The sequence below is a fragment of the Setaria italica genome, chromosome IV (assembly GCF_000263155.2).
Source record: "Setaria italica strain Yugu1 chromosome IV, Setaria_italica_v2.0, whole genome shotgun sequence".
Lineage (NCBI taxonomy): Eukaryota > Viridiplantae > Streptophyta > Magnoliopsida > Poales > Poaceae > Setaria > Setaria italica.
Genome location: NC_028453.1, coordinates 31,221,837 through 31,233,887, shown reverse-complemented (window position 1 = coordinate 31,233,887; position 12,051 = coordinate 31,221,837). Strand labels below are relative to the sequence as shown.

At 51.0% G+C, this 12,051-nt stretch overlaps 2 protein-coding genes and 1 pseudogene across 2 annotated transcripts; all 3 read left to right on the top strand.

The window, feature by feature from the left end:
* Window positions 1-3,740: 3,740 nt before the first annotated feature.
* Window positions 3,741-5,438, top strand: LOC101772283 (annotated as a pseudogene).
* Window positions 5,439-7,338: 1,900 nt separating this feature from the next.
* LOC101771873 (GDSL esterase/lipase At5g55050) lies at window positions 7,339-8,860 on the top strand. The gene is made up of 4 exons (XM_004965649.4): window positions 7,339-7,611; window positions 7,689-7,828; window positions 7,917-8,174; window positions 8,293-8,860. The coding sequence occupies exons 1-4, from the start codon at window positions 7,362-7,364 to the stop codon at window positions 8,755-8,757; spliced, it is 1,113 nt and encodes a 370-aa protein (XP_004965706.1). The 5' UTR covers window positions 7,339-7,361; the 3' UTR covers window positions 8,758-8,860.
* A 787-nt stretch (window positions 8,861-9,647) lies between these two features.
* On the top strand, window positions 9,648-11,152 carry LOC101754207. The gene is made up of 4 exons (XM_022826123.1): window positions 9,648-9,791; window positions 9,839-10,129; window positions 10,204-10,394; window positions 10,447-11,152. The coding sequence occupies exons 1-4, from the start codon at window positions 9,648-9,650 to the stop codon at window positions 11,150-11,152; spliced, it is 1,332 nt and encodes a 443-aa protein (XP_022681858.1).
* Window positions 11,153-12,051: the final 899 nt, after the last annotated feature.

Sequence of the window (12,051 nt, the reverse complement as noted above, 5' to 3'; positions counted from 1 at the left end):
GCCTCCTCACACTCAGAATATTTCTTGCACGAAATCTTCACTCGATTTGGGGGTTCGCGGTTAGGAATCGGGGGTTGAGGATTTCGGGTTGCTGGCTTTGGGACTGGAGGAAGCCGGGGACGAAGGCCGGCCCGGCGGTGGAGGCGGTTGGTGGGCGGGCCGGCGAGGCGGCGAGGGCGCCGCTGGCCGGGGTGGTAGGGGATAACCGGTGGGAAGGGTTGGGGTAGGGGAAGTCCACTCCAATGAGTTAGTGTGGGGGAGGGGAGCGGGAGCAGCTTGGGCGGCAAGAGCCGCCAGAGACGACAGCAAGAGGGTGGTGCGGGGGCGTCGAGCCCTTCTTTGGCGTCCATGGTGGTGGGAGGAGGAGGAAGAAAGAAGCTAGAGCGAGAAGATGACTGGAGGAAGAAGAAAGAAGGTGGACCATTGAATGTATGATGATGTAAATCCAAGGGCTCAAAATTTGAGTGCAGGAGGGGGTTAAATACTCGGGTGTCCTATAGATAGCCCCAATGTTAATCGGTAAAAAAAAGTATGATAATATGATATATCCCTATTGGTGTGATGAGTTTAGCTAACCTATATTTTTCTCAAAATACACGTACACTGCTACTCTTCAGGAAATTAAAAAGCATATGCAAACTACTAGATCGATGCATACGTATGGTGACAAAATGCTTATCCCCGAGTGCCCCGGTCACTCGGCAAAACCCCAAAAATATTCGGCAAAGGTTTTACCGAGTGTTACACTCGGCAAACATCACTCGGCATCGATTTACTCGGCAAATGTTTCTTTGCCGAGTGTTTTTTATCGAGCATTTGGCAAACACTTTGCCAAGTGCTAAACCGACTCTCGGCAAAAAAAAAAAAGGTACGCGACGGGAAAAAGATGGTGACGGCAGCTTTGCCGAGTGTCTAACAGCAAAAACACTCGGCAAAGCTGGCCTATTTGCCGAGTGCCAGTTGGAAAAAACACTCAGCAAAGGATGCCTCTTTGCCGAGTGCCAGCTGCCAAAACACTCGGCAAAGCTTGGCTCTTTGCTGAGTGTCATCGGGCAGAAACACTCAGCAAAGAGGCAAACTTTGCCGAGTGCCAAACCCTGACACCTGGCAAAGCCTTGCGTCCTGGGCCAGAATTTGGCCTCTTTGCCGAGTGTCATTGTGACACTCGGCAAAGAGGCCAGTGACACTTGGCAAAGAGGTCAAAATCTGCCCAGAATGCACAGAATTTTGCCACGTCTTCTCTTTGCCGAGTGTATTTCTTCTGGCACTCGGCAAAGCAACCATATATTTGCAGTTTTTATGGTTCGGTCACGTATAACGTACCCCCACTCAAATAAACATTACATGCATATAAGTACATTCACAACCACAAATGCAAATAAAATTCACTGAGTGCAAGGGTGTCCACTGAGTAGTCACAAGTAGTCGCAGGTAATCCACAAATGCAAATGCAAATAAAATCACAAGTAGTCACTGAGGACACGGTGTCCACTGTGACCATGCTAGGTCATGAGGCTCATTCGATGCCGCGATTGATTCTGCACAAAGGAGAAGAGATAAATTATTCTAGTTTCTAGATTCTAGTTTATTAGTTTATTTCTAGTTTGTAAACTATAAATCATTCTAGTTTCTTATTTATTTCTAGTTCCTAATTTCCAGGCATCTTTGTAAGATTGATTCTGCATAAACTAGAAACGGTGATTATAAGGTTATGAAGTAACTTACAGGAGTAGTTGTAGGAGGTTGAGGAGGAGGGAATGGGATCGGTGGTGGAGGTTGACCCATCCTCTCACAAACACCCTGCATATACTCAAACATCTGCTCCATCCTCTGCCGATCTGCCTCCATCCTCTGCCACTCTGCCTCCATCCTCTGCCGATCTGCCTCCATCCTCATCTCAAGCGACTCGTGTAGCCTCCTTTCTTCTTCCACCTGGGCCTACAATATTTCATCCCAATGTTATAATACAATGCAAAAGTATGTAAAAATCAATGAACGATAAATAAAATAGTAATAACCTGGAGTGCCTCCATCTGGAACCATGTAGTGTCCGGCCGTGTCACGTAGGGGGCAGGGGGCGGCGCAGGGGGCCGGGGGTCGGCGGGGGCGCCGGGGGTCGGGAGGCCGGCTGCCGGGGGTGGGGTGCCGGGGGATGCGCGTCGGGGGCGGGAGGACGGCCCGCCGGGGCTCGGGAGGCCGGGCGGCGGGGGCGGGAGGGCGGGCACCGAGGGCCGGGTGCCAGGGGCGGGGGCCGTCGGTGGGGCGGGAGGCCGGCGGCTCGGGAGCGGGTGCGGGGCCGCCGACGAGCACGAGCGCGGGAGGCCGGCAGCGTGGCGTGTGTGCGTGTGAGTTTGGGTGCGTGCGTGTGTGCGGGTGAGGGAGCGGTGTTACTGGTGATGAAGCATATTTCCCGAGTGCCCCAGATCTGGCACTCGGCAAAGCCGGGTATGCCGAGTGTCGGATCGGGACACTCGGCAAAGCTCTTTTTTTTCATTTTTCTTCCTTCTTTTCCTTCTTTTCCGTAACGTGTTTTTCTAAATTTGTTCCGATGTACTTTGAAAATACCTTGTCAAATTCACTTAACAATATATATTTGATTTTTCTACGAATATTATTCCATTATTTTTATATAGTTATAGCTCAAATTCAATTTCTATCAATTAAAATTCTATAATTGCACTTAATAAATTAAAATTGTCAAATGGTTCCAAAAAATTACCAAAATTTCACATGGAACAATCTATATTCTCTATTGCCTATACAAAAAGTTTTGAAGTCAAACCCCAATTCGACCGTCACTTTGACTCCCAAATCTTACCGAATCCATCTCAACGCTACGATTCTTCTTCGGAGATGCTTCGGTTTGTAAACATCATACGTGCCGAGTGCCGAGACAAAACACTTGGCAAACTTATTTATTTGCCGAGTGCTGAGAGAAAACACTCAGCAAACTTATTTATTTGCCGAGTGCTGAGAGAAAACACTCAGCAAACTTATTTATTTGCCGAGTGCAAAAGAAAACACTCGGCAAATGTATTTCTTTGCCGAGTGCCATTAACAGACACTCGGCAAAGTGCTAATGGCCGGCACACTCCCTAACGGTCTTTTGCCGAGTGCCTATTCTTTGCTGAGTGTTTTTTTTTATACACTCGGCAAAGAGTTTTTTTTCCGAGTGCAATTATTTTGCCAAGTGTTTCTCGGCAAAGAAATTGTTTGCCGAGTGCCTGAAGGATTGCACTCGGCAACCCCCTAGCACTCGGCAGATTTTCCGGTAGTGTTACGCAGGATTTATGAAATGGAAATTGTCAAAAAAAAAAAACGAGATAGCAGCCAGCCCACGGTGATGACCGATCGAATATACGTCCAACGAGCACTTCATTCTGCAGTTGACCAAATCGGTCACATGCATGCACACTCACGCATATCCTGCCCGTGTAGCATGCGTGTTTCCATTCTCCTTTCCTTCCATTCCATCAAATAATGACGAGTGAGAAGTTCCTCCAAGCCTTGACATTTTTCCATTTCCATATTCAATCATGGTACGTCCGTGCGCGGAGTACGTAGGGTTACTCCTTACTCGTCGCCCCTTCGCCATCGATGACTAAAAGGTGACAAGTCATGTAGCGAATTAAAAGCTCTATTGACGTAGCACATTACCTACTGCTGCTAGTCTGCTACGCATCATCATCATCAGCTTATATATTTCCCTTCAGAAAGCCGTGGGCTAGCTAGCAGTAGCAATGGAGGGTCGTCGTCTTCTGCTGTGCCTTGTGACATGGATGCAGGTGCTCGTCGGCACCGTCGTCGCCAGCGGCGCTCGGCCGCCGGCGATGTACGTGTTCGGGTCCTCGCTGGTGGACGTCGGCAACAACAACTACCTGCCGGGGGCGGCAGTCCCCAGGGCCCACAGGCCCTTCTACGGCATCGACTTCCCGGGCTCCATCCCCACCGGAAGGTTCTGCACTGGCTACAACATCGCTGACTACGTCGGTACGCGTGTATACCTGATCTGATCTGTACTTAGTCATGAACATGGACAGAGAGCATGCTAGATTTCATCGGCTCGTGCCGCTTGCTTGAGCTGTGCTGCAACGAAGAACATGGGGTTTGTGTTGAGCCCTCCTGCCAACCTGTCGCTGGCACCCAACTCCTACCTGTCGCAGTGGTGTCAACTATGCTTCCGCAGGAGCTGGGATCCTCGATTCCACCGTAGTAAGTGTTTCATCTTCAGATCGATCGATCAAACTAATTAAAAATACTCCACTGTAATAAGGAGTATAATTACTAATTTACATGCACGCAGAACGCCGGAAACACCATCCCCTTGTCGAAGGAGGTTGAGTTCTTCAAGGCCACCAAGGCTAAGATGGTCGCCGCCGTGGGCGCCGGCGCGGTTGACGCCCTGCTCAAGAAGTCCGTCTTCGTGGTCAACATGGGCAACAACGACTTCTACGTCTTCGCGGCGGCGGAGCGGGAGCGGAATCGGTCAGGCAAAGACCAGCGGAGGGACGCCGCCGCGCTCTACACGCCAACCTCGTCTCCAACAACTCCGCCACCATCACGGTCTGATCTGATCACACACCAACCATTCAATTCTCTCTCTTTTTTCTCAGAAGGAAGAAGAGAACCATTAATTTGATTAGCTTAAGCTTAATTACGCGTGCATATGCATTTGATATGCAGGAGCTGTACTTGATGGGCGCCAGGAAGTTCGCCATCATCAACGTGTGGCTGCTGGGGTGCGTGCCGGCGGTGCGGGTGCAGAGCCCGGCCGGTGGGCGAGTGCTCGGGCCTCCTCAACCAGCTTGCCGCCGGCTTCAACGGCGCCCTAGGGTCCCTGCTCGCCGGCCTCGCCCCGAGGCTGCCGGGCCTCGTCTACTCCCTTGCCGACCTGTACGGCTTCACGCGGGACGTCGTGGCCGACCCGGGGGCGTCGGGGTTCACCGACGTCGCCGCCGCGTGCTGCGGGAGCGGGCGGCTGGGCGGGGAGGCGGGGTGCAGGCCCAACTCCACGCTCTGCACCGACCGCGACGGGCATGTCCACTGGGACCTCGCGCACCCGTCGTAGCGGACCGCTTTTCTTGCGGCCCAGGCGTTTAACAATGGGCCGGCCAAGTATACCACTCCCATCAACTTCATGCAACTGGCCCAATCGTGAAACCATGGAAGACTACGAGACTTGACAATTAGCAATGGGCCCATGAGCAATACATCTTTTTAAAGAACAAGTACGGCTGGTGTTCTGCATTTTCATTATAGTAGAACACAATTAAAGTATTTACAGACTTGGACTGAGAATCAGTCCCAAGAAATAAAAGGGCTAAATGACTAGTGCACAAGTTACCAAACTGATAATTGTGCCTGTTAGGTTTTATGGTGATGAAACTCCTCTCACATATATGAAACTCTCTCTCCTCTCTCAATGACTTTGCTATATTAGCAAAATTGGTGATATGTCATGGTATTTAATGGTTATGAAACTTCTTATAAAACCTTCACTGAGATTGGCATAAAGCAATATACATGCTGTCCCAACGGCCATTAATGACAGGTCCTGCGAATTGCACTCTGTAATAGCTGAACTGGCTGAGTACTGACGGTAGTGATTTTGACGCAAGCCTCGCACCCACTTCCATTGAGCCGATGATCCTTCCAAAAGGAAATCTTCTCCGCAAACATATGAAGTATATATAAATGCAAAAAAGTATGTATAACTACATTTTCTTCAAAAACACAATACCTTACCTTCTTAAAAATGAGTGTAATTATTTTACTTCCTAATTAATAAAACTCTCTTTTTAAATGTAAAAAATATCATTGTTTATTTGTAAAATAAATACAGAAAAATATTAGCAGTGTTGTGGAACCTAGACTTCAACTTGAATAGATAGCAGCCATGCTAACGACCGATCATATACGTCCAACAGAACAGTTCGCTGACAAGATATGCATGCATACCCTATCAATCAATGTTTTTTATAAACAAAACGAGATAGCAGCCATGCTAACGACCGATCATATACGTTCAACATGCCCTTCATTCTGCAGTTGACCAAAAATGGGTCACACTAGAACAGCGTGCAGAAATAGCCCTCCATCTATTTTGATTTGGGATATATATTTTTATAGTTTAATAAAGCGTACAATATTTAAGCAATATTTAAGTAAACATGATCTAACATGATTAAGATATTGGCAAAGTATTATCCATGATTTCACCAAGATTTATATCCAATAGTAACTATTTATTAATGCAGAAGTAATATGACAAAGAAACAAATTCATATCAAAGTGTAACCATTATTTGTGGACGTGAAACATTTATAAGAGCACAAAAATACTAGTATTAAGCTGTTTAAATGGATATTACCAAAATTTAATATTTTTATGTCCTAACGAAGCCAACAAAAGTTAATCCACATTTTTCTACATTTGTATTTGTATTTTACAAACTGGCAGGACGGAGTTCTAATTTCATGAAAGGTAGAGGTTTTTCCGAAAGGTTGCTTCAGAGAGGCCGGTGGACGGCGGGTTGTATTTCGACGAAGTTCTGGGGTTTTATGAAACATTTCCTGAGAGAGGTCTTCGGACGGTAGGTTGGTTTCGATGAAGTCTAGGAGTTTTTATGATAGATCGCCGGGCCTCTGTGAGACGATCCGTGCCGTCCGCGCGCGATCCGATGGCCAGTGTTCTTTTGGATGATGTGGACGGCTTGCCTGGCCGGGAGCGCGACCAGGTTTCAGTCGTTAAAGATGCATGCATATCCGGCCGTGTAGCACATGCGTGCAAGCATGGGCGTTTCCATTTTCCTTTCCTCGTCCATCAAATGACGAGCGAGAAGTTCCTCCAAGCATTGACATTATTCCATTTTCAGTCATGGTCGCAGTTACGTACTTACGTCCATGAGCGGAGTGCGTAGGTTACTCGCTCGCCCCTTCGATCGCCATCGACGACTGACAAGTCATGTGGCCAATTAAAAGCTCTATTGAGTATTGATCTAGCACATTACTACTACCAGAAATATGAGCATTGTATTGGGTAGAAATTTTTAGTTGTCGTAGACTTTTTAGTACCGAACAATATCACCATTTAGTACCGGGCAGTGTCATTGCCCGGTACTAAAGGTCTCTCCACGGGTTATTTCAGAAGAAAAGAATATCTAACTCAATCGCATGTATTGTGTAGGTGAGATGAGAAGGAAGGTTTGCACTAGACTTGAAATTCGCGTGTGCGGCTCCCAGACTTTTCGTCAATTTTTTACTGTTCAGACGTATGCATCATGCAATCAGCTTATATATTTCCCTTTAGAAAGCCGTGTGCTAGCAGCAGGCCAGCAGCTACAACAAGAAAGTGTGTGGGCGATGGGGGGTCGTCTTCGCGTGCTCTGCCTCCTGACATGTATGCAGGTGCTCGTCGGCACCGTTGCCGGCGGCGGCGCGCGGCCGCCGGCGATGTACGTGTTCGGGTCTTCAATAGTGGACGTCGGCAACAACAACTATCTGCCCGGTGAGGCCGTCCCCAGGGCCAACAAGCCTTTCAACGGCATCGACTTCCCGGGCTCCATCCCCACCGGAAGGTTCAGCAATGGCTACAACACCGCTGACTACGTCGGTATGCATCGACACACATGATCTGTACTTATGAACATGGACAGAGAGCATGCTCAATTTTATCGGCTCGTGCTGCAGCAAAGAAGATGGGATTTGGGTTGAGCCCTCCTGCCTATCTGTCGCTGGCACCGAGCTCCTCCTCCGGCCCTCTGGTCCTTACCGCTCTCAGCAGTGGTGTCAACTATGCTTCCGGAGGAGCTGGGATCCTCGATTCCACCGTAAGTATTTCATCTTCAGATCGATCGTCAAACAAAAAACTACTCCACTGCAAGTAACTAATTTACAGATCGAATTACGTTCACGCAGAACGCCGGCAACACCATCCCGTTGTCCAAGCAGTTGCAGTACTTCGAGGCCACCAAGGCAAAGATGGTCGCCGCCGTGGGCGCCGGCGCGGTTGACGCCGTGCTCAAGAAGTCCGTCTTCGTCGTCAACATCGGCAACAACGACTTCTACGTCTTCGCGGCGGCCGAGCTGGCGCGGAACAGGTCAGCCGAAGACCAGCGGAGGGACGCCGCCGCGCTCAACGCCAGCCTCGTCTCCAACTACTCCGCTGCCATCACGGTCTGATCACACGCACCAACCAGCAGCATTTCAATTCTTTTTTCTCAAAATTAAAGAACCATTCATCTGATTCGCTCAAGCTTAACTACGCGTGCATATGCATTAATTTGATATGCAGGAACTGTACTCCATGGGCGCCAGGAAGTTCGCCGTCGTCAACGTGTGGCCGCTGGGGTGCGTGCCGGCGGTGCGGGTGGCCAGCCCGGCGGGCGCGTGCTCGGGCCTCCTCAACCAGCTCGCCGCCGGCTTCAACGGCGCCGTCCGGTCCCTGCTCGCCGGCCTCGCCCCGAGGCTGCCGGGCCTCGTCTACTCCCTCGCCGACTTCTACGGCTTCACGCAGGACGTCCTGGCCGACCCGGGGGCGTCGGGGTTCACCGACATCGCCGGCGCGTGCTGCGGGAGCGGGCGGCTGGGCGGGGAGGGGGAGTGCACGACGAACTCCACGCTCTGCACCAATCGTGACCAGCACGTGTTCTGGGACCGCGCGCACCCGTCTCAGCGGACAACTTTTCTCGCGGCCCAGGCGTTTTACAATGGGCCGGCCAAGTATACCACTCCTATCAACTTCATGCAACTGGCCTAGTCCAGTTAGTGAAAGTGAATTTCTCTCAGAAAAAAGTTGGTGGAAGTGAAACCATGGAGGATTACGATACTTGACAATTGGCAATACATCTTTTTTTTGTCAAGCTTCAAGATTGTGTTTTTTTGAAACGAAAGCTTCAAGATTGTGTTTGAACTCACATGGAATGGGGATCGTGTTCCAGGTTTAGTTCGATCCATTTGAAATTTGAAAACGCCTCGGCACTGTAAGGTTCGGAAGACCACAGCTTAATTTATAAGGTTATTATAAAAAAAGTATTGATCCTCCCATTCTGAGCAAGAACTTCTGGATCGAAAGAGTGAAATATCCTCAAAATTCCTGGGTATCTTCCGGTGCTGATTCAATGTAGCTACGAGCACAAAATTTCAAAAAAAAGGAGAGCATGATTTTAAGTTTTTTTAAAAAAACCAAGATAGCAGAAATTGCAACTCCGTCCAAAAAGAATGACTTTCTGGGATTTTTTAGACAGATTAGGGGTGAATGAAAAAGACGCATGTACTCTTATTTAGTTCAGTTTGCATATAGAATGGAGAAAATATGTTTCTATTTAATCATGCATGCATGATATCAACGCGCCAAATTATGCACGCATAAGATTTAAATCCTAAAACATCATTCTTTTGGGGATAAATTTTAAATGCCAACCAAATCATGTACGCCTAAGATTTAAATTCTAAAACATCATTTTTTTTGGGACAAATTTTAAATGCTAAAACACCATTCTTTTTTAGATGGAGGGCATGTGTTAAGCCTCACCCTTGATCAAACAACCCCGACCCCACACATCAGGTCCTCTGCTCTCACCATTCTTCACCCATCGCCTAATCGACAAAGGAAAATCTCGTCATTAAACCAACCCTACCCGGGAACCAATGGCGGCGTGCCGGCGAGCCGCTGTCTCCTGCAACCTCGTCGGCCCACCAGTGGGGTTCCTCCGCGCCGCAGCTGCGCTCCCATCGGTGCTGCTAGCGTTCGCGTCCGCAAGACCGCCGCCGGCGAAGCGGCTCACGGAGAACGCATCGCCCACGTTCGACCTCGACTTTTTCTTCCACGTGGTCCCCAGCACGACAGCACCCCAGCCGCGAGGGTCGCCTCCCTCCTTGTCGACACGTGGGCCGCCGAGCCGAACACCGCGCTCCATCTCGCGTGCAACCTCCTCGGCGTGCGCGGCATGGGCAAGTACGATCGCACGGGGTTCTACGCCACCGCGCTCTTGATGCACGAGTGCCACCCCGCCCCGCTCGCCCTCAACGCCCCCTCCATCATCGAGTTCGGCTACCTCAAGGTCCTCCTCGAGATCCTCCACCGCATCAGCCACGGCGGCGGCGTGTCCACCAACACAACGAGGAAGAAGGTCGAGGCTCGCGCACCGGCGCCGCGCAGGGGCTACTCTGCTTGGACACGAAGGAGTGCACCGCCGCCTTTAAGGAGCTCGAACGGAAGATCGAGAGGAGGTGGTGCGCGGAGGCCGCCGCAAGAGCGGTCGAACGGTACCACCGTGATCCAAACTACCGGTTCCTGCACGACTGCACGGCGGACATATTCGCCGAGCTCCTCGCTGGGGACCTGCGAAAGCTCGCCGACGGCAAGCTCAATGAGATCTCCCTCGCCGGACACCGGTAAATGGTGCCCGTCACTGAACTGTTGCTATGACCGCTACATGCTCCTTAGCGAGGCCATCGCGTGTCGACTCTTCCCCAAGGGATTGGCACCCGATCTCCCCGAGGACATGGCGGACGAGCACTATGTGTACGAAGTCCGCAACTGCCTCCGGAAGGTGCTCGCCTCGCTGCGCCCCCCCCCCCCCCCGCTCCCGAACATCTTCATCACGGCTCAAGTGTGGGGCGTCGTCGTGTACCCGCGCGTGGTGTCTAAGGCCATGAGGAAGTACAAGGATCTTTTCTTCAAGCACGACACCAAGCGCTTCAAGCTCTACCTTGCCGACGTCGAGATCGGCAAGGCGAAGATTGCGGCGGGCGCTCTGCTCCTGCACGAGATCCTGCAGTGGGAGCGCATGGTCAATGACCTGCGGGCGCTCAGCAAGCTCAGCAACTGCATCGCCATCTATGACGTGTTGGGCAACATGAGTGGTGTACTCTTGGATGTCTGCATCGCGCTTAGCCTCCTCATCTCCAAGCTTAGTGATGAGCCGTGGCACCACCGGCTCATCACCTTCAGCGCATGGCCTGAGATTCACCAGATCACTGGCAAGACCCTTTGGGAGAAGACAATCTTCATCCGCCAGATGCACTGGTTGATGAACACGGACTTCCAGGTGGTGTTCGACAAGCTCCTCAGCATCGCAGTCGCCGATAACCTGCCACCTGAGCAGATGGTAAGGAAGGTGTTTGTGTTCAGTGACATGGAGTTTGACTAGTCATCATCGAGGCCATGGGAGACAGACAATGAGGCAATCACGAGGAAGTTCACAAAGGCCGGGTATGGCGTGGTGGTGCTGGAAATAGTGTTATGGAACCTGCGGGGCACCATGTCCGTGCCTGGACCGCGGGTCAGAAGGGGTAGCTATGGTGAGCGGCTTCTCAAAGAACTTGGTGAAGTTGTTCCTTGACAACGATGGGATAATATCACCGAGAGCCATAATGGAGAAAGCCATCTCCGGGGCGGAGTACCGGAATCTCAAAGATCAATCGGCTCAAAGACAACTTAGGGTCCCTTTGGTAAGGCTTCCTAACCAGCTTCACCACCGGCTTTTGGTGAAGACCTACCAAAGGGCTATCTCCAAATCGGCTCCACCACGGAAGCCCCTAAAAATGTGCTGACTGGTGATGGAGGAGGGAGTCGGAGCTGAAAAACTTGGCTCCCCGCAGCTCCATCCTGCCCGTGGGGGCAAAGTGCCTCCTTCCCCCTGCACCCCCCTGCCCCGGGCAACATCGGCGGGGGTGAGCGGCCGACGGGCGCAAAGAGGTGGTGCGGGCGAGGTGGCCGGCGTGCGCAGGCGAGCGGCCGGCGGCCCGCAGCGACGGCGCGAGCACATCGACGGCGTGGGCGAGGAAAGGGTGCGGGTGATAGCGACACGGGCTTGGAGGGTGATGGGGCATCGGTGACGGCGGCGGCGACGCGAGCCTGGAGGATGGCGACGCGAGGTTGGAGGCGGAGGGATACGAGAGAAGAAGGCCACGGGTGAATGGATAAGAAAGAAAGAGGAAGGGAAGGAAAGGGAGAAAGAATAGGAAGAAAAGAGAAAAGGAGAAAGAAAAAAGAAAAAGAAAGAGAAAAGGGAGAGAAGGGGAAATAAAGAGAGGAGACAAAATAGGA